This window comes from Anabrus simplex, chromosome 2 (genome assembly GCF_040414725.1).
Source record: "Anabrus simplex isolate iqAnaSimp1 chromosome 2, ASM4041472v1, whole genome shotgun sequence".
In the NCBI taxonomy this organism is placed as follows: Eukaryota; Metazoa; Arthropoda; class Insecta; order Orthoptera; family Tettigoniidae; genus Anabrus; species Anabrus simplex.
The window spans coordinates 983,580,550-983,603,400 of NC_090266.1; the positions used below are offsets into that span (position 1 = coordinate 983,580,550).

Genomic DNA, 22,851 nt, shown 5'->3' on the forward strand with positions numbered 1-22,851 from the left:
TCTGTATGTTTATTAATTCCTAATTCTGGCTATCATTTCCAGATTTACTTCTTTGCCTGAGGTCCTAAGTGAACTTTAAGACATATCATGACAAGAAGATCATAACCATAAATTTTGTTATAGGTAATTTAATGTTATAATTATTCCTGCAACATAGTCTTTGTCTGGTATACATACGTTTTAGTTATCACATAATCTGTTTAATTTTATTTGGCTGAAGACGGCAGCTTAGTGGCTGAAACTAATCCCTAGACTTATGTGATATCATTTATAGTACGTGAACCTTTTCTTGATCCCTGAGCTCCATAGTGCTGAATGGAAACTTGGGCTCAAGAAAGGTTTGCGTACTATACTTGGTATATTGTATTGAAAAATTGGACCCTCTTGTCAATTTATTTTTATAACTGCACTTCAATACAGAATAAAAATGAAATTTATAGCTTATAACCAGAGAAGCAAAGTGGTGTGTAGGGCACTGTACCAGAATCTGAATCTTACCAGATCAATATTTACAAAATATTTGTTCAAATTATTTTCCATTGAAAATCCAAATATAAGGGCATGATTACTGCTCCAAAATCAGTGACGTAAACCGTGTAGAGCTAGGTGAAATGTACAGTCCCACAATCTCAAAATATGAAATTTCAGTAGCAACGCATTGAATTGCAGTATTTAGTGCTCCTGGCCCTTATCGCGCTCTTGTCCGATTCATAAGGGATGTGCATGCAATCAGTTTCATTGCTAGGCCCGTATTGATTGATATGACTTAATTTTTACATATTTTAATTTATTCTCAAGACCGAAATAATTTCATTTTAAAAATGATTTGGTGTTTTTAATATGCATACTTTTATAATGATTCTCTTGCGGGATTTTTAGACAGTGACATTTTATGTCACTTTAATTTGATTGGGTGTTAATTTGCATACAGCTACACTGAATTATCTTTAAATATCAAGTTACGTGAATTCTGTGACCAATTATAATCTCATTGGAACTCGAATCCACAAGACTATTACTCTGTGTTAATTGTTTGAACTTTTTAAGTATGTATATATGTGTGTTTTGTTCTTGTTTTTGTTTTTTGTAATTTTGACATGGGATTCAACCCCCATTTGATTTTAATGACACTGTGTCCTCCTAATCATTTATAGTGAATAACTGAGGATAGCTGCAATGAACAGCCGAAGCTAGTACTATTCAGTGATATAAACTATGTACAGTGGAACCTCGATTCTCCGTATTTGGTGGGACCACGGAATAAAACGTAAAACACGAGAAGATGGAAAATCCAGGAGCGAATGAACCGTCAACAATTTGACTAAATGTCACAAAAATGAAATATGTATAATTATAATCGTACAAACACTCCTACACCAAACCAAACTACAGCCACAGTAGGCCTTCGCCTACCAAGCGACCGCTACTCAGTCCGGAGGTCTGCAGATTATGAGGTGACGCATGGTCAGTGTGATGAATCCTCTGGGCCATTATTCCCAGCTCTCTAGACAGGGATCGTCATCTTACCATTAAATAGCTCCTCAATTAAAGGTAATCACATAGGCTGAGTGAATCTGGAACCAGCCCTCATATCCAGGTAAAAATGCCTGACTTGGCCAGGAATTGAACCCGGACCCTCTGGGTGAGAGGCAGGCAAGTTAGACTGCAGGGCCGGCTTCTGACATTAATTTCTGGTACGCAAGTTAAAAATCTTGAAACTTTACATTCAGTTTTACCGGGGAAACTTTGTTAGTTTCCCGTGAAAACTTTTTTCATTTGGCAACTTTGATCAGCCAGACTCTTTGAAAAATCTAATAACGCCAAGCCAATCGATCACAAGTAGTTTTTAATTCTCTAATCTAATAAATAAAGCACATTAGATACAAAAATGCCCATCAGGATGGTGAAATCCCTTTTTTTTTTTTTAACCTTCCATTGTAATTTTTCACTGGTATACTGTTTGTAGTAGGTTCCTGAAAATCTTGTACTGCGTAAATTAGGCTTATGTAGACTTTTAAAGGTTATATTGAACTCAAGAATATGGTTTTGAATGTAAATATCGATACTCAAAAGTTCTCGAATGTTTTATGTTACAATTCTGTCCATCACTAATCACAATCGAATTGGAAAAATATCATGAAAACTTCAGAAATTATGGTTATTCGTGACCTTGAGCTCAGCTTGAAAGCGTGCTCGCTGTAGAATTTAGTTCGAGTGTGAAATGATACAAACTTCTTAAATGTAACGTGCGCAAATAAAATGACTGCGGTTTTCATAATATTTTAACAGAAAACGTAAAATTCCCAGTCTTGTATTAGGACCAAAACTGTAATAGGCAATCCCAAAACTCACATGGCTTTATGTACAGTATGTAAGGTGCAACATTTTCTCTGGTCTCGATAACATAATTATTAAAATAAGTTACTAAATTTGTGTTAATAAGGAGCAGTTTCGATTCCTGCAGTGACTATACAGTGCCTTGAGGGAAGTGCCAGATACCTGTTCGGCGATACAATCGAAAGAAGTTTTTAAAAAACATCTAACCCTGGACATAGTGTAGACGTACGAACATTTGACAAAACTCGTTCTGTCTTCAGTGCGCTCTGTCTCCTTCCACTTGTTGTGGCCACTCTCTGCTTTATGATTTCCGAGGATTCTCTAAGCGATACAACCCGAATGCGATGCTAAGATGGTCCTTTATGTAAGTTCACCGCCAATTGATTTTCCAATACAATACTTGCTCTAAATATCGCAGTGACAGGATGGTAACACCATGATCCATGAGTATGCCCAAGCCGTCCTTTCGTGAGATACAGTTTCTTGAAAAACGCATGATCGAGGGTTTAGGGTTAATGGGACTGAAATTTCTGGACGGTTGATCCAGAAAATCGTTTCTTTGAGGAATGGATAATGCAGGATTTTTACAACGTGATTTAATTATGATGCTCCTGGGACCATGTAATTTGAATGAGTAATCAGGGGAAATGTAGTTTCTGGGAATGTATAATCGAGGTTCTACTGTATTGATTAGGTGGAAGAATAAGTTAAAATTTGTAAAAAAGTCATAAGGGATGACATGGTGTGTGAAACCATAGCAATCATTGCGACTCAAATGCTTTCAACAGGCAAAATACATCAGTGTCTTCGGTTCTGGATCTGGTGTATCTAAAACAACCCAGAACTGTGTTGATACATAAGAAAGGCGATGTTGAATGACTTTCAAACTGGAAACCGTTAACAATCTGTTCGGTAATTTGACGTGTTATTGAAAGGGTATTAGACCAGTATTTGCATTCTTCTGTAACTTCCCATGAACACCAAAGAGGCTTTAACGACCAGTCAGGATGCCTCATAAATAATTCCATTCTCAGATATCTCCTCAAGACAGCAAAGACAGAAAAGCAAGATGTAACCATGATCCTTCTAGACATATCAGAAGCCTTTGACAACATCAGCATCTAAATCTAACACTAGCTGCTTAACCACTTCCATCTAAACTGAAAGAACTAGTCATCAGTCTACAGACAGTACAACACAAATTGAGACAATAAGGCTAAAACAAAGTCAATTCACTTGTTAAGAGGACTTAGCAGGGATCACAGTTATTGCTAGCGTTGCATAACCTGGCTACAGATTTCATTTTTCAGGCGTTTGCTCTATAAAACCCGAGTTTCGTCTTAGGCCTGACTACACACATGAGAGTGGGATGTGTCAGGTCCTACTCACTGACGGTAGGGTGTATGCACGTGAATTTATCAGGAGCCCATTAACTTTTAATATGCTCTGTTGGTGTAAAAAATCTAATTCCCTCATCGAGAAAGATTTTCCATTAATTTTTGTCTTCACACCATTTTAAAAGCATAGTTCTTTGCTATATTCACTTGATCCTAAGAATGAATGGTAATTTTAAATTCTTACGCATACCAGAAAGTTTCGAAGGAATATGACAGAAAATGTGATACAAGGAACATTTTGTATACGATGAAGTGATGAAAAATGGGAATGAAAAACTCCCTCTGTGGATCAGTAGTCTGTTTCCGATCCACAACATTGCAGGTTCATACCTGCCAACCCTTCCGATTTACCTGGAAACTTTCCATTTTTTAACTCTTCTTCCGATTTTCCGATTTATTTTTAATTCTTCCTATTTTTTACCAATATAACCTCCAGTACGGTCCTAGGATAAAGGCTAAATTCTTATGTGCTTGTGTAATTTACCAACCTCATTTTCAAGCGTGTTTATTTGATGCTTTATTTCGCGAGTTTGTCGTCCATCGCCTTCGTGTATCGTGTTTCCTGCTCGCTACAGCGGCATGTGTGCATTACTGTTGGGAATTCAGGACGGCAGTCGTCCTACAAACGAGAAGGTAACGCGCACTAGCGGCTCACTTATTCGGGATGAAGGAATGAGTTTCTTATTGTGCGTAATTTTGTTGGAGTTGTAGGCCACGTGTTTTTTCTAGTTCTTCTGTGCTTTTCCCCGTGTCAAATTCGTATGTTAATAATGTATGAGACATATCGATCTGTTTTGTATGTGGTAGCTTCGCGTATTTCAGTGCCCTTTTGTTCATTCCCCCTTTATAATTTTAATCAGTTGAATGTATTTCAGGGAGTTGTGTCGGTGACACTTTCTCGTATTTTCTCTTCATGTTATGGCCAAAAAACATAACAGATTTTATCTCCAAGTGTTCAGAGATACCTATAAAATTAAATTTCCGTTCGTTTTACAGTCTAATAAATTAAAGTATTATTAGTTTTGTTGCATGTGTCGATGTGATATAAATACAGTGGAACCTCGATATCTCGAATCACCTCGGGAGATAAATTTTATTTCGAGTTACTGAAATTTTGAGATATAGAGAATACCGTTTTTGAGCATGTATAGCACATAACCGAATCGTATGTATCTACAGGCTTTTACTGAATACATTATTTTACGGCATCACTGTAATTATAACACTTATTACAGTAACTTTTTAGAAGACAGGATACAATACATACAGTAATGAAGCAAGAATCATAGCTCCATTAACACCTTTGGAAAAAAATCCGTTAGTCTTATCTGTTTGTTGTGGTTAACCTTTCCTCCCTTCACGTTGAAACTTCTCGTCAATATCACGCAGCCGAGTTTTGTAAATGGAGCTTATCATCCGCGACTTCTGGGCTTGCTTTCGTAAATGACCGGTAATTAATTGACACTTGAGAAACAGCAAGGCTTTGCCGATTTTCTGATTACTAGAAGTTCGAGTTTTTTGCTTCAGGAGAGGAAATGTTTGCTTCGAGAAATCAAATTTTGAGTAATGGAGAAATAAATACACGTGAAGAATGGAACAAATGGCCAGAAAATTTAAGTTACTTCGAGATAGTGTAAATTCGAGTAACGGAGGTTCGAGATATCGAGGTTCGACTGTACTATTATTCGTATATGTGTGTCATAAATGAGTGATTAAGTACATTTTCTTGTAACCACTTTTATGTTTTTTTAGTTTAAGATTTTAATTTAATGGTCAATTCACATTGTAACTGTAGATATGTACGCCTTTTATCCTGTCCTTTTTTCACTTAGACCATGGCATTTCTCTGTTTCACAGTCTTCTTTCAGTACTGTAAGAACATGTATTTCTTGTCATAGCTTGACATGTAAAAGTTGAAGAAAAAAAAATCATGATGATGATGATGATGATGATGATGATGATACTATTTGGGAGATCGTGGGTTCGATCCCCACTGTCGGCAGCCCTGAAGATGGTTTTCCGTTGTTTCCCATTTTCACACCAGGCAAATGCTGGGGCTGTACCTTAATTAAGGCCATGGCTACTTCCTTCCCACTCCTAGCCCCTTCCTGCCTCATCATCACCATAAGACCTATCTGTGTCGATGCGACGTAAAGCAAATAACAGATGATGATACTTGCTGTTTAAAGGGGCCTAACATTTATGTCATCGGCCTCTATTATACTTTTGTTCCTTGAACATAGGTATTGCATTTAGTAAGAAATATAATCTTCATATTTATTTAATAAATGAACCATTCCATCCAGCACCCAGAAACAAATGAAACTTAGCGTAAAACACCAAAAGAAATAGCTACTATTCCTTATCATTTGGTAATTTACATGTGTATATTTACATGTTCATTTTTTCTGGCTTCCAATGTCTTTATCACAATTTTTATGCAGGAAAATGTGAAACATTTGACCGTATTGATCATTTTGGCAACCTTGCCTCTTTTTAGTCTCTTTTTTTGCTATTTGGTCCCATTTTCCTTTTTTTTTTATGTGGTGGTGTATCATTCCTAGCCCTGCATCTATATATTTCTCTCTTATCTTTCTGGTTTCCGTAGTCTTTCAGTAGATGAGCCACTTCCAAATTTTTATTGCATAAAATGCATTGATTTTCCTTGTTTCTTGTCCTACAGCTTTAACATCATATTCTCCCATCAGCCACCAAATTATCCCTCTCATTTCCCTTTTTGTTAACATTTCAGTTCTTCTACCATATTTTTGCTTATTTTACAAAATTCAACAAGTGTTCTCTTGCTGTAATATTCTGTCATTGTTGTTTGTCTTTCAGTGTCTTTCACTCTTTGGACCACCATCTTACACAATTCTGTATCATCCCTTGGTATATTTCTTTCCCTATGGTACCCCATTCCTATGTTATGCTGTCGTTTCTTCATCCACCCAATAACCCTCATTTTGATGTTGAATTTGGTGTTGGTATATTAACGTAAGAATTTCTCCTCCTGTCCCTTCTTTAGCCTCAACCAGTATTTAATTATTCATTCAACAATGTCTTTCCGTATACTCACCTTTTCACACATCATTCTCACTCCACTGTTTGCAATACAGCTTGGCAGTCCCACAATTATTTTGGCAAATTTACTTACAACTACATCTAATGCTACAACTCCATCATCTACTCCCCAAACTTGCTCCATACAATGCCTTTGTTTTAACCACTGACTTAAGTATATTTTTCTGAACTTTATATTCGATGTTTTAATTTTATTCTAGCCAGAACACTTAATTCATATTTGCTCTTTTTATCTGTTCTGACCATCTGTCATTGCTTTTTATGATCGTACCTAGGTATTCAATTTATTTATTTATTTATTCATTTTGTGGAGATTGCTCCTCAGAGCCTGGGGTTCTGTTAGGGAGTTATACAATTCTGTTTCAGCAGACTATAACAGTTATTGTTACAGGGTACAAGTTGAAATTTTATCTACAGCGATCAACAATAAAAATGTTATCTTTTAAACTAAAAACTTAGACATATTAGCAGCTATTAATACAGAATAATGACCACATACTTCTTCAGATGGGATTGAAATGAACAGTAGTTGGATAGGGCTTTGAGACTGGGTGGTAAACTATTGTAAAAGGAGATTGATTGATATAGTGCTCCAGATATACAGTATCTGGTTGACATCATGCTTGTAATATGGTCATCTGAGCTAGATCTTGTACAATAGTGATGAACTTGCTTATTTTGTTGTACGTTAGTAACTGAATACATTAGGTTGTTAGTTGTATGATGGGCAAGGGTGGTAGCATGATATTGAGCCTGGTATTTAAGGGGTAGAATGTGAGAGTAGTTAAGTACCTACCATATTGAGATAGCACCCTGTAGTGCTCTGACAGTTCTGTTTTGAAGTATTTCTAATTGCCTAAATAATGATATTTTGCAGTATGACCAAACGACCTGTAAATACTGTAAATGGATATTGACTGTTGCATAATATATTCTTATTTCTAATCAATATGGAAGGTAGGGGTGTATCAGTGGCGCATGCTCGGATTAAGACATGGGCTACCACTAGACTCAGGTTACCTCTTTTCGATCGTTGGTTTAGTGAACGTCAAGCCTTCAGCGTTTTGAGCTGCAGCCAGTAGCCAACGGAGAAGTGTGCTTTGTTGTCAAGGCTGCTTTACAGGCTGCTGCCCCGGCCTCTGCTACTGCCAATGATCATCCCCTGATCAGTGGAGATGGTAGCCTAGGGTTTAGCAAATGAAAGTTCGGCTTTGTGGCTAAATAGATAAAATGTTTGCCTTTGGTCTGATGGCCCCGGTTCAGTTTCCAGTATCAACCCCCTCATACTGTTAATTCCCCTGGCTTGGGTGCTGGGTGTTTAGGCAGTCTTCGCCATTCATTTTATCCCCATTAGGTCAGCACCAAGCCTATATAGATGCCATGCCCCATTATTATTATTGTTATTATTATTATTATTATTATTATTATTATTATTATTATTATTATTATTATTATTATTATTATTATTATTATTATTACGGGGATACCCGTGGACCAGCAGAGGTGAAAGAAGCTGCCGGGGTGAATGGGTCTAACTACAAAATCAAAGTTAATCTAAAACTGTGACAAAGGTTATATTTTTTCTTTTTAAAAAAAAAACAACAAGTAACAATGTAACAGGGACCAGTTGCAATAAACAAGTCTTAGGAAAGACAAGATTGGTGGTATAAACAGATCTTGGGCTTCAAGCCCTCACTTCACAATTCCTGAGGTACGCGCTTAACTTTACAAAGATCACAACTTTACTTAAGGGCAGAAATCCCCTAATATGTGGCGCTCTTGCTCCCGCAATTACAATATCCGGCCTTCCAGAGGCACTTTTACAACACTACAAAAAGAGCTAATGTGCTCTCAGTTCTCAAGCCTACTCAAGGCAATATCAGAAAATCACAATTACTTGCCATCAAGGCACAACTTACAAAATTTGAAACGGGGGTATCTAGTACCCAACCTATTGGGCCGTAGTAGAAAAGAACAGGTTAAGTAAATGGCCCAAAACACAAATAGAATGGAGGCGTGTATCTGCACTCCAAGATATGAAGTCTGAAAACCTAAGGGGCACTAGGTCGATGAAACAGGGGCTATTCCCAAACTATGGAGGTGACTCGTATAAGAATAATTTAAGACATTACGGAAAGGAAGAAAACCAGTTACAAAACGTAGTCACCTCAAACCAATATGAAGGAGAGCTCGAGAGGGTACGTCACAGTTGGAGATTTTATGAAATTTTTACATTAGCCGGCAGAACTTACATTTTAGAGATGTTGGTTACACAGTTAAGTTTTCAGACCTTTCCCTTAGATTAAACTGCGGAGCTAGCAAAAAAGTAAGATGTTAGATGGCCATTACCTTGTTGAAGAACTGCTGCCTGATGAAAGAGGCGCCTCCTGCTTGGCACACACACTAAGATGACGATCAGTTGGCCAAGAGACGTGAAAATCCGCAGTTTATAAACCCTCGGGAAAAGTTCGAGACCTTTCATGAATAATCAAGACTCACCCACAGGGTTTTATTGGTCAAATTTAAAAGTGACACTCAGAATCGAAGAAGAAATACGGGATTGGTTGGAAATTAATTACAAAAATTAGGGATTGGCTGGATTCAAAACTGGCGGAAAGAAAAGATCAATATTGCCAACCCAAAAATGAATGAACGAAATTTAGTAAAGAAAAAAACTTATGAATACAAAACTTCTTCAAATCAAGGTTCTTCCACTTCGCACCAGGGTGCATGAACATAGTTTATGAGCAGTGACATCTGTTGAAGAAAGTTCAAACTTCTTGATAAAGGGCTAACAAAACAATTAGAAATTCACACAGTACTGGAAACTTCACAATAACAAATTTACATCAAATTACTGTAGTGACATCTTCTGAGTAAAAGTTTAAGAAGGTCTTGTTTCAAGTTCACTGTTCCTCCCGTAGAGGAGTTCTATTAGGCGCAACATTTAAATGCGCTGCGTTGGGGTGTACCTCCCAGTACAATTATTATTAATATTTTACAGCGGTCGTACCCATCGTTCACTGGTTAATTAGCTTCCTCGGGACATCACTGGTGCTGTCTGACCCATGATCACGGGTTCGATTCCAACCAACAAAAGAAAACACTAAACCTGAAAGATGGCATTTCATTTTAGCAATCTACCAATAAAAATAAAACTATACTGTTCCTCTAACAGCAGCCCTGCAGTGTCTTCCTACAAGGATGCAGAGGTAAACGGAAGTGAGGAATTCTCACATGCTCTTATCTATATCATTAAGTCAGAAGTATGTGGTGAGGAAGTGTATATGATGAGTAACGCATGGTTGATAGTTAGCAGTGGCTATCTGATGGACCAAAGCCTAGCACACCTATCTTCCGCCGTTCTCCGCTCCTACCTGATATCCAGCAGTAAGCCGCGTGTGGCGAGTTGAGGTGAGAGGGGCGAGAGCCTGGGCTGAAATATGTGTGACGGTTTTTTCTCGCTGCTTTCAAGTTTTGTAAATGGAACAATGTTTCAGATGCTTACATTACAATGAGGTTTAGACTTCCATCATTCTCAATTGAGATTTGGGTTTCTCTGATAGCCTTGGTAGCCCTCAGTATACGCCACTGGGGAGTATACTCCTATAGCTCATTCCGTGTTAAGAAAACAGTATTGCTCTTACGACAACAGGGTTGCCATATTGAATGGCTCTACTCAACAGCATCACGGGAAAACCATGGCATATATTCTGCTGAAACTCAGTACTTACGTACAAAATAAAACAAAGAAGAAAGTAAGCTGCAAATAGTTTCTGAAAACTAGGGTACAGGTACAGGGGTTGTAGGGCAGGGGGAGGCTTATTTTGGTTTTTGTAGCAACACTGATAAACTACTGCACATACAAAACCTCAGTATTGAAGTTCAAGGCAAACTGGGAGAAAATAGACAACAGATAATTTTTATAGGTTCGGGGTGGGGTATGCACTTAATTTCATTGAATAAATTTGCCCAGGTTACGCCGGGTACTACTGTGCAGTTATATCGGCTTACGAAAAGAATGGTAACAAATGTGCATATGAAAAAGTGGTAAAAAATGTGGCAAAAATAAAATGGGCTTAAGAAACAAAAAGCTAAATAACAAAACCAAGCACAAATAAACATCATAGTGAATTTCTGTATAAGTAATGCCATGATGTATCGCTGCACACCACAGCATCAAAATCCTACATAAACAACTGCTGTTAAGAACAAGAATATTATAATACACATATAAATTAATGGATGACTTTCCTTCAACTATGATAAGCTGCCAGTCAATCACAGCTTAACGGATTACAAGTAACATGTACCAGAGCAGCTCAGAAGAAAAATGAAGGCAACAAAGCAATGGCTCTTGCTGCCATTGTGCTTCCTCCCTGTGAATGTGTTTATTAAATAGAAAATGTTAAGTAATTATTTTAAAAACTCACTGGCAAAAACATGCCTCATCCATTTTCTTTCTTTCATAATACAGTATGAAGTACGTTATAATATTCCTTAATCACGACGAATTATGGGTGCCTAAGAGGGGGGTGTGTTCACTCCTTGTAGGTCCATAAGAGCAATACTATTTTCTTAACATGAAATGAGGTATAAATACACAAAGAAAATGTGAGACTTTCATTTTTATACTCCTCATATGTTGTTCCCATATTAAGTTTGAGTCAGTTATTATACCAAGGAACTTAGCAGCATAATCTCTTTGTAATGGTGTTGACCGTGGATGGAGAGTGCAATTTGTGATCTATTCCTATTCCCAGGTTTTGTTATGATGATGTAATTAGTAGTTAGATGCAAGTGTGATAAACTGATATAACTTGAAAATATTCTCTCACGCATGGGTAAAAAATGCAAGTATCGAGCTTGAATTATTATTATTATTATTATTATTATTATTATTATTATTATTATTATTATTATTATTCATACATACATTACATTATCATTATAGACTGTTATGCCTTTCAGCATTCAGTCTGCAAGCCTCTGTGAATTTACTAAACGTTGCCACAATCCTCAATTTGCAATTAGTGTTGTGGCCTCATTTAGTTCTATACCTCTTATCTTTAAATCATTAGAAACTGAGTCTAACCATCGTCGTCTTGGTCTACCTCTACTTCTCTTACCCTCCATAACAGAGTCCATTATCCTCCTAGGTAAACTATCCTCCATTCGCCTCACATGACCCCACCACCGAAGCCGGTTTATGTGTACAGCTTCATCCATCAAGTTCATTCCTAAATTAGCCTTTATCTCCTCATTCCGAGTACCCTCCTGCCATTGTTCCCACCTGTTTGTACCAGCAATCATTCTTGCTACTTCCATGTCTGTTACTTCTAACTTATGAATAAGATATCTTGAGTCCATCCAGCTTTTGTTCCCGTAAAGCAAAGTTGGTCTGAAAACAGACCGATGTAAAGATAGTTTCGTCCAGGAGCTGACTTCCTTCTTACAATTATTATTATTATTATTATTATTATTATGACTTGTGATGTACATCCACTTATTAGTATCATTATTAGTTTACGATTGCATTATTTGTGAGGTTATGTCATGAAACATTTGTTGTGTATAGATATTTATATGAGTTAAGTTCATGTAAAAACCTGTATATAATTTATTATTACCTGTATATATGATTTGTAATCCACTACAGAATTGTGAAACACACTGTAACATCCAGAATGGCACTTGGTGACAGAAACTCTGTAGAATATTCTGTACATTATATCTGGGCCTTAATCACTATAGAATTTATGAGAAATGTAACTTTCTAGAAGCCTGGCCAGGCACATATAAAGAGGTGGTCTTGATGGTAGAGACAAGTTATTGCTTAGTTGGAGTTATGGCTTAACAGGAATTGTACTTGTGACGTCGTGTTATGACATGCTTGTAAGCAGTCAGTTGTTTTAAGGTTGTCATATCTGTGTGGCATGTGCTTAATGGTAGGCATTTGTCAAAGATGGCGGTTTGTTGATGTGTGTATTTTGTTTGTGACAACAGTGGATTTGGTTATGTGTGTGTTTATGTGAAGTTGGTTAGGTTATGTGTGTGTTTATGTGAAGTTAAGGTGAAGTAAATAAGTGTACCAACTGATAGCATTTTGTGTGCATCATTGTGGATACATCATTGGCGCCTGGGGGGGGGGCAGGACGTAAGAACTTACGAGTGAATACGAGTGTAGCGCGAAATAGATCAAATTGCAAGTGATACTAGAAAATATGTCGGTGAAACAGCTCACAGACGAACTCACCAAGAGAAATGCTCCGATGAACGGGAAGAAGAAATCGCTGCAGACACGATAACGGGAAGATCTTGCTGAAAAAGGAGAATATCCCGAAAAGTTTTTCATCGAGGTCGACAAAGATCCGGACGAAACACCCGAAGAGGAGGTAAAAGTTCCCAAAATGTGTTCTAACTTAATGACCATGATGCAGGCACTAAATGACAAAATTTCAGACGTAATTTTGGGCCTAACAGGACAGATTGCAGATCAAATTTAGAAAGTAATTGTAAAAATTTCAGACGTAAATGACAAATTTCAGACAAAATCGCAGAAGACCCCCTGCGGGTGGGGGACGCACATGTAGTATACACCCGCGGTATCCCCTGCCTGTCGTAAGAGGTGACTAAAAGGGGCGACCTAGGCGCGGACATGAATCGCGGTTTGGTATAATGTGTTGGACCTCCTGTGGATGGGAGGGGCTGAATACATTCACAGGTAATCCTGCCTGTCTTAGAAGGCAACTAAATGGGTCATGTGGCCATGGTCCCCTCTTTACTTTTTATTGTTTTATTTTTGACAGTTAGTTGTAGACCATTTCTAAATTTTTGGTGTGCGTGCTGCTCGGAGATGGGCCTCTTACATGTGCGGTTACGCCCGAAAGCCCGCGTCAGTAACCACACAAGAAGCGGCGGGTGGGAGCGCCATGTACCCTTGCAGTAGCTTCCGCCTGACAACACAGGTCACCGCACAGCCGAATGCAAGGAGGACATATTATTAATTATTTATTATTTTTTCGCTATATTTAGTGCTCTGTACATGCTATTGCGGGCGACTGAAGGAAGGGAGTCCTCGTGCTTATTGCCTCAATCATCCCATATTAGGCATCGTCCAACATCGGACACCGGGCAGTACCTGCTATGACCAGGTGGGTATTGCCTTGTCAGCTTGATTCGGCTACAGACACCCCTGATCGGAGTGGGTGGCATTCGGGGAGGATGTTTTCGGGCATGGCTTCGAAACGAAGTTGCCCATCCTAAGATGGTCCCCCACCAAAATCTTTAACTTTTCCTTCCCTGAGAGGTTCAACTCCCTGGGAACATGCGCAGTGTGAAGGAATGGGATCCAGCTTCCCTATGTTTCTGGTTGCTACCAGAAACGATGGGCATGATTTTAAGCTGGTAAAATCGATCTTTTTTAGTAGACACATTGAAAGCGTATACGGCGAACTTGAGGATCTCAAGAAAATGTGCAACGGTAGTTTGCTTTTGAAGACTCGTACAGCACTGCAAGCTGATCAGTTGCTTATGTGCGACCACTTCGGCGAAATAAGAAAATAGGGCATCGGTAAGCTACTATGACCAGCATAGTGAAAGGATTATTGTGGTCGAGATAGACACCAAGCCAAGGCCACCACAGTAGTGCAGGTCTATATGCCTACTAGTTCAGCGGATGATGGAGAAATCAAAAGAATATATGAAGAGGTAGATGGTTCAATACAGTAAGGCAAAGGTGATGAGAATCTAATTGTGAATGGAGACTGGAATGCAGTGGTAGGCCAAGGAAGAGAAGGTAATGCAATAGGAGAATTCGGATTGGGGGACAAAAGAATGAATAAGCCGACTGGTTGAATTCTGCATTGATCACAATTTAGTCCTGGCTAAAACCTGGTTCAAACACCACAAACGACGGCTGAATACAGGGTCGAGACCTGGAGACACTGGAAGGTATCAAATAGACTTCATTATGATTAGGCAGAGATTTAGAAACCAGGATTGGATTGCAAGACTTTCCCTGAAGCAGATGTGGACTCTGACCACAACATGTTGGTCATGATATGCCATCTGAAGTTGAAGAAATTGAAGAAAGGAAGGAATGCAAGGAGATGGGATCTAGACAAGTTGAAAAAAAAAGTGTGAGGGATTGTTTCAAGGAACATGTAACACAGGGACTAAATGAAAATGATGAAGGAAAGACAATAGAGGAAAAATGGACAGCCGTGAAGAATGAGATCAGTAAGGCTGCTGAAGAAAAGGTAGGAGGAAAGGAAAGATCACCTAAGAAGCAATTGATAACTCAAGAGATACTAGACCTTATTGATGAACGACGAAAGTACAAGAATGCAAAAAATGAGGAGGGCAGAAAAGAATACAGGCGAATAAAGAATGAAGTAGATAGAAAGTGCAGTATAGTTGAGGACAAAACATGACGACCTCAGTTCCTAGAAGCGAGCTGGAAGCCAGCTGTAAATCCCATCCTGCACCCTGCTGAGTTAATGAGTTCTAAGTGATCCTTGTTTGTTTTGGAGAGGCTGCCAAACCACTTTCTTCCTCACTCTCTGTAGCATTTACCCTTTCTTCGTGTAGAGTGCAGTAGCCGATTTGGCATCTATGGCTGCAGCAGAGGTAGTAAATCCTATTAGTCGCTAATAGACACCGAGCTGCCGCTGGAAAGTAGTGGTGGGAGGCGAGGTCGTTATGATTTGTCCCCAACTATACAGCTAAGGAAGAATGGCTGAAAGAGAAGTGCAAGGATATTGAAGGTTGTATGGCCCTAGGAAAGGTGGATGCTGCATAGAGGAAAATCAAGGAAACCTTTGGAGAAAGGAAAATTAGGTGTATGAATACTAAAAGCTCAGATGGAAAACCACTTCTAGGGAAAGAAGACAAGTCAGAAAGATGGCAGGAACATAGATGTATAGATGTATCAAGGTAAAGAAGTAGATGATATTGTTCTGGAACAAGAAGAGGCTGTTGATGCTGATGACATGGGAGACCCAATTTTGAGGTCAGAATTAGACAGAGTTTTGAGAGACCTAAGTAGGAGCAAGGCACCGGGAATTGATGACATCCCCTCAGAATTACTGACTGCCTTAGGAGAAACCAGCATTAAAATGATTAAACATTTTAGGGTCTACCTATCCAGCACAAAAATAATGTTGTCTAGATGTAATTACAACATTCTAAATTTATTCAGGACTAGTTTCAATGCATTTTTGCATCATCCTCAGTTGTACAAAGAACTTGGAAAACAGGCAATTATATAAATCTTATGATAAATATTAACCTATTTACACAAGATAAAAACACTATGACGTCTACATTAGAGCAACAACAACACATGATAAAACCTTTGAATTGTAATGTTTAACTATTCTTTCTTGTCCAGCAAGTTGAAAATATGAGTATTGAGTAACAATTATCAAGATGATTCATGTCCTAATGGACATACAGTACTGAGTTAAAAATATTTGGTTTGCAATCTACAATAATATAATAGCTTGTATTTTAAAACATTTTGTACATTAATTCAATTATAGTTCTTAAACTGCATTTCTCACGTGGAACCTTCTTAAAATAAACGTGAATAAAAACAGCTGAATAAGATTTGAGTTTGACGATATTCTTCTATGTCTAAGGCCTTTGAGGTGAAGGTAAACAGGAACTGCGTTTCCCAGTTCCAATGTGAAACCTGTTAGTAATAAAGGCGCTAATAATAATTCTAAGCGGAAAGTTATAAGGCCCTACTCAATATTACAAGTGTTTATAAGACTCACCCCAAACGGCTGTGGACTGAACATAGTGCAAATGAAGTGCAATGAACAATGAACTACTCGAGTCAGGTAAGCATATCTGGATGGGACAAAGAAGGGTATGATAGGGGTAGGCAGAAAAAGGGCGTGTGGAGCGGTCATGTGGAGGGGATCTGGGGGACGTGGCTGATGAAGCGAATATTGAGAAAACTTGTTGCGCATAATGCGTAAAATTAAACTGTTGTCTGGAATTTGAACATTTTTAAGAGATCCTGTAAGGAAATCAAAGAGAACTTTCGGTCTGTCGGATATATCGTTGAGATTAAGATTTGAATTGAAATACTGGTCTAAGTGCGCATCAATCTCGGTTCTTCTCAGTTCCCGATAAGCTCATTTCTCCTTCCCAGCAGCTTTCTTTGCCCTGTTGTTCACTCTCCCCATACTAACGTGCCATTGTATTTATCCAGTTGTGTGTTCGTATCTTTCTTTATACCTGGCTTGTTTCTTTCCATTATTTAGAATGTGTAAAATGTGTATATGAGATTTTGTTTGTACATTTGTGTGTTTTGGTTTTTCTCTTTGTTTTTAAGTTGTGGAGTATTTTGGCATAGAACATCATACATTATGTGATTCCTTTCAATTAGCCCTGGAATGGTATGATACTTACTTAAAATTTACATAATTGGTATGATGTATTTTTTTATGATCTTGAGAATTTTTTTCATAAGATGGAAATGAAAAATCAAAATTTCATCATCATCATCATCACTAGTGTCCCACTCCAGTCGCCCGGGTGTGGTTAAGAATCAAAATTTGTTGAACATATTTTAATTTTACATATTTTTAAGAGCTGAAAATACATTTAATATAAAAGAAAAGTTTATTGAGCTACAATGTCAAACATTGTTTAGTCGTCGACACCACCTAGCGGTTAGGTCTGTCTCAAAAATTAAAAAGAAAAATTGTAATTACTGCATTTGTTTTAAAAGACCAAATTGTATGTTAAAACAGAGGGCTAATGATAAAAAAATTTTGGTATTAGCTCAGAAATTCTTACTTGCAATGATGCGATGTTTTGATGATGCTGCAGATTTTACAGACTTCCCTGTGGTGCTCCGCGCAAAACGCAGTGTCGCACTTGATGCAGTAGTTGACTGTCATTGTTTGTTTTTCAGCTGGGCATACCTTACAAGTTGTTCTCTTTTTATCCACCCTAGGAAGAACCGGATCTGCTACTTCTTTTTTGGCCACGAACACTGAAGACCAAGCTTCTTATCTCCCTCAGAAGATTTCTGATTGTCAAGTGCTGTTCTATCCATGGAGAAACCAACTGCTGATACAACTGATTCAAAAAATATATTCTTGTCATGGTTTGTTCTTTTCTAGAACTCAAGGCCCTGTTCAAAATGATAAGTGAGTTAACTCCTCCGATGCCGATCAAGTCATAAAAAATGCAGAGTGGCCGTCTTTTTTTTTTTTTTCCTTGTGCACGATCTGACTGTAACCATTTGGTCAAGAGTATCTACTCCTTCTCTAGTCTTGTTGTAGTGGTCAATCATAACTGGTTTGCCATCTTGATTCATTCCCTTGGTCTTGGTGCATTGTGGAAGTAAGGCAGACTACCTTTTTCTTCTTAGCCTTGTGCGATAGAAGTGTTGTGTTGCTGAGAAGGCAGTTTGAATCACCAATGTCCCTGTTCTTTGTTGATCTCATATTCAAAGTTATCTCTGGTTTTTTAAGTGGATCATTCCTAAAAGTCTCAGCTTATAAGGATCCCTGAGCAATTCGTCAGCCAACGGAACAGATGAGAACCAGTTATCCATTGTTATGTTGCGGTTTGATCTGTGAAATGGAACCGTTAGCTTTTTCATATAGTGGTGGGAAAGAGGGCCTACGACAGTTGTGTTTTGTTTCCCTAAGTATGGCTCAGCAACTAACATGTACTTACAGCCAGCATCACAAACCATAAAGAAATTTAAACCATGCTTTTCTGTCATTTTATGCATATACGTTTTGAATGCAGATCTGCCTCTAAATGCAAACAGCTGCTCATCAGTAGTGAGATATGGGCCAGCCTCGTAGTTGTCTGTGCATGATTTTATGAAAGCTTCCCAAAGTTCCCTTATAGGTGCAAAGTGATCCCTCGCTGCTCTCTCAGCTGTGGTAGTTTTGTCATTGAATTTGAGACAATCTAATAAAAATTGGAATCACTTTTCAGTAAAGCAAATTCTGTAAACATTACCACTTACAGAAGGATCAAACATTATTGCTGTATTTAAGCTATTGTCCTTGTGGAGAGCAGAGAATATCAGATTGCTCAAGAGTGCCTTTATCTCTGTGGGGGAGGTCTGACTCTTTGAAAACTGAATTGTTTTGTAGTTGGCTTGTTTTCTCACTATTTCTTCATTTGTACGAGTAATGATTAAGCTTATCATAGTGTCAGTAAAGAACAATTGAAACACATCTGAAGGGGTAGAACATCTTTACCTCTACCTTTAGGCCATTGTCAGATATTTACAGTATTTCTAGGGGTATTTCTTGTACTTATAGTTGTAGGATTTTCAGTCCAGGAATAACATTTTTTTTTTCTCCTTTATTTTTGTTGTTCATTGTGGAGTCAAGCTTACAGATCCTGAAGAACCAGCAGTATTAGTAGTAGTAGTAGTAGTAGTAGTAGTAGTAGTAGTCACACCATCGGTATGATATCGTAACATTCACAAACTGAGCTCAAAAACAAGAGCTGCCATCACGACGGTTACACATGCACTGACCTTGTGAGTTGAGTGGGGGGAAGACATTGGAAGGGCTCGTACAGCTCGCGCAGAAACCTGTTCTACAGTATACAATCATATTTGTGTTTTGTACTGTAAAAATCACGACATCATACCATTTCAGGGTTAATATTGATTTATTTTTCTGTTAGAAGTACTATATTTTGATTTTGTTTATTAGGTGTGCTTGTATGGCGAGGCTATAGCTTGGATCAGTTTATGAATCAATGTTATGGTAATTGTGAAGATGAAGGGAAGGCTCGACAGATGCCAGTTCATTATGGTTCCAAGAATTATAATTTTGTTACCATTTCATCACCACTTGCCACCCAGCTACCTCAAGGTAATGGATATTTTGAATTTTTTCCTGTTTTTTCTTGTAGCAAGGTTGTATTAGCACTAAAGTAAACTAGCTAGCTGACCAATTAATTTTAATCGGCAATATTTATCTCAAATAAAACTTTTTAGGCAGCAAATGCAAGTTTGATTTTTCTTAGGACAATTAATCCAACTACATTTACAGTAATTGGCAAAGTGACATTCATAGTCTACAGTGTCTTTCTTGAGTGTTCTCATCATTTTGTAGCTGTGTTTGATCAGCTTGGACATGAATTATATTTCCAAAACCCAGTCTTTGGTAAAGGGAAAAGGGATGTATGAAAATTAATACGTGTGCCAGTGTATCTTTAATTTCACATGAGCAAAAGGTTTGTGGAGTTGCGTTGTTTTGAGAGATCTGGTTGTGTGCGACAATTTTCCAATGTTACAAATTAGGTCTTTCTGTTTTGAAGCTTAACCAGTTCTCTTATTCAAATTATGTTCTTTGTGTTCGTAACTGGTCAAGTAAGAAAACTTGAGAGTAGAATATAAATATATAGGAAACAGTTGGATAGCAATGACCTACTTGGTGATGGTGGTACTAATTCTTATTTTAAAGTAATAATGCGTTGACAGTGAAAATCATGGCTCTTAAATTCATGAAATCTGGAAGCGATAGACTGCTCGGTGGGTGCAGTGCAGTGCCTACTGGAGTATGACTTAATCACCGAATACACTGTCCAGGAGACTGCGCACTGAGAACTGTGCCAACTGTCAGAAGGTAGAGAGGTAGGCAGGTACAGTGGACTTCGAAGCTGTGAAAACTGTTTCAGCGCAAGGCTGAGATTTTGTTGCCCTGAGAAGAGAGCAGCTTGTGGACGATGATATTGGATCAATCTTGCAAGATGTCAAGTTGGGACAGTGACCAGTGTGGTAAGATATCGCCAAGTGTAATCTAATGTACATGGCATACTGGCCTCAGTTGAAGTCCTTGGAGGTCAACTATAGTCTTTCAACGTGTGTATGGGAGTCAGTAGACGGCAAAGAGGAGGTCGCTCAGCTGGTGTAGTTCCCATGGACAAAACGATCGAAGTGGTGGCTGAGCACTACTGAAGGCCATCTTGAGGTTAATTTAACTGGATTGGCTCCATCACTCCTGCTACTGGGTACACTGAGGACAGGTGTCGAAAGATGGGGCCAAGTGTCTCATACCTGGAGCAGGGGTGCAACATTGGAGTGCCCTCGAGAGAATAGTCATCAACATCGCAGGCCATTTCCTGGGTCGGATGCCAGAAATCACTACTTGCTTCTGTCCATGGATTGTTTCACCATGTTGCCTGAGATCTACACCATTCTCAATCAGGAAGCATCAACAGTGGTTGATACCACGGTGAAAAACTTCTGTTGCTTCAATAGTCCAAGGGAACTACACAGCGACCATGGCAGGAATTTTGAGTCTGCGTTGATGATGAAGGAAGTTCTGCAACATCTCGGTGTATGCAAGACCCGAGTGACACCTCTCCACCTGCAATTAGGCAGCATGGTAGTGTGGTTCGTAAGACGGTAGAGGAGCATCTGAGGGAGGGTGTGTCAGCACTTCAGAGCGACTGGGAAGAGAGGATGCCCTTCTTCCTGATGCCTGTTGTGCATCCACTTGAGATGACAGGCATTTAGGATAATGCTACAGTATGTCTGCCATGTGACCTAATGTTCAGGACAATTCTGCAGCAAGAACAACCATCAATAGACTACATGTGGGAACTGGTGAGCAGCTCAACGACATCCTTGAGTATGCCCTATGACACCAGAAGGTAGCCAGCAACTGGCTGAAGGTCTGATTCGGCCTGCAGGCAAACTTGGCATTATTTCTGGGAGGTAACTGAGTGTGGCTAACTGACCTGGATGGATGAAGGGGAAGTCACCAAAGCTCCAGTCACTGTGGAAAAGTCCCTAGACCATTACCAGCTGAATTAATGATGTAGCCTACAGGATGCTGCAGGCTCCCTATGGGAAAAATGATGGTCATGCATCTACACCAGCTTGTACCTTAAAGAGGGAGCTTTGTGGCAATAAACACCAAGTGTGGGGTAGCTGGCAATAATGCCAGCAAGAGATAATAATTGCAGCACAGTTGTGGCAAAATGTGAACAGGCCACAGTGAGCAAAGCAATATTACTTCCAAATTTTAGAGACCTGCAGTAAGGATGCTCCTAGAAGAAGCAGGAAGCTGATTAACAATGGACCAGATGCCCAGAATGATCTAAAATTAGACTACTAGAAGCTTCTGATTTAAAATATAAAGGTCGCCATAAGACATCTGTGTCGGTGCGATGTAAAGCAAATAGCAAAAAAAAAAAAAATATATATATATATATATAAAGGTTGTCCACCTATTCAATACACTTTTATTATTGATGTAATAATGGTACTAGTTTCAACCTAACTCATTCACTCGAAATAAAACGTGTATTTCCTTTAACTATAAACTAGGTCATGATGACCTGAAACCGGTAAATGAGGTTAAAGACCTCGGGATATTATTAGACAGAGAACTCACCTTCACCCCACATATACAGAAGGTAGTTGCTGAGTCATACAGGACATTAGGATTTGTGATGAGGAATGTCAAGCCCTTTAAACTCCTAAAAACCTGTATACACCTCTACAGCTCTCTCGTCAGGCCTAAAGTAGAATACACAAGCATTACATGGAATCCAGCAAACAAAATATATATTGCGCAGATCGAAAAAATCCAAAAGAAATATTTAAAATACTTACATTTCAAACAAACCGGTAATTATCCACACATAGCATAGAACAAACTTCTTCTAAATTTTGAAATAGAAAGCTTGGAACTGAGGAGCCAAAAGGATGACATGAAGTTCCTGTACAAAACTGTGAATTCTATTATTGACAACCCTGACTTTTTATGCCTCTTGAGCTTCCACGTGCCCCGCTTTAATGCGAGGACAAATGTAACTTTTCATAACAAAAAAGTCAGAACAACTGCTCACAAAAATTCCCCACTCTACAGGCTATGCAATGTCTACAACAGTGCAGTTCAGAAAAATAATTCTTTAGACTTTTGTGTACCTCTAGACCTGTTTTTACAACAATTCAGCATCTCTGCAAAAAATCTCTAGTTGGTAATGATGATTTGAACCACAAAATGTATTATAAACATTGTAC

The 22,851-nt window shown here is 38.5% G+C and overlaps 1 protein-coding gene across 4 annotated transcripts in view; it reads left to right on the plus strand.

Annotated features, from left to right (window-relative positions):
* The window catches only part of BckdhA (Branched chain keto acid dehydrogenase E1 subunit alpha), a 336,705-nt gene that overhangs the window by 92,495 nt on the left and 221,359 nt on the right, over window positions 1-22,851 (plus strand). For all 4 annotated transcript variants that reach the window (XM_067141838.2, XM_067141839.2, XM_067141835.2 and 1 more), the window contains one exon: window positions 19,526-19,687. In XM_067141838.2, coding sequence (XP_066997939.2) covers window positions 19,526-19,687 — 162 coding nt within the window. The remainder of the gene's footprint in view (window positions 1-19,525; window positions 19,688-22,851) is intronic.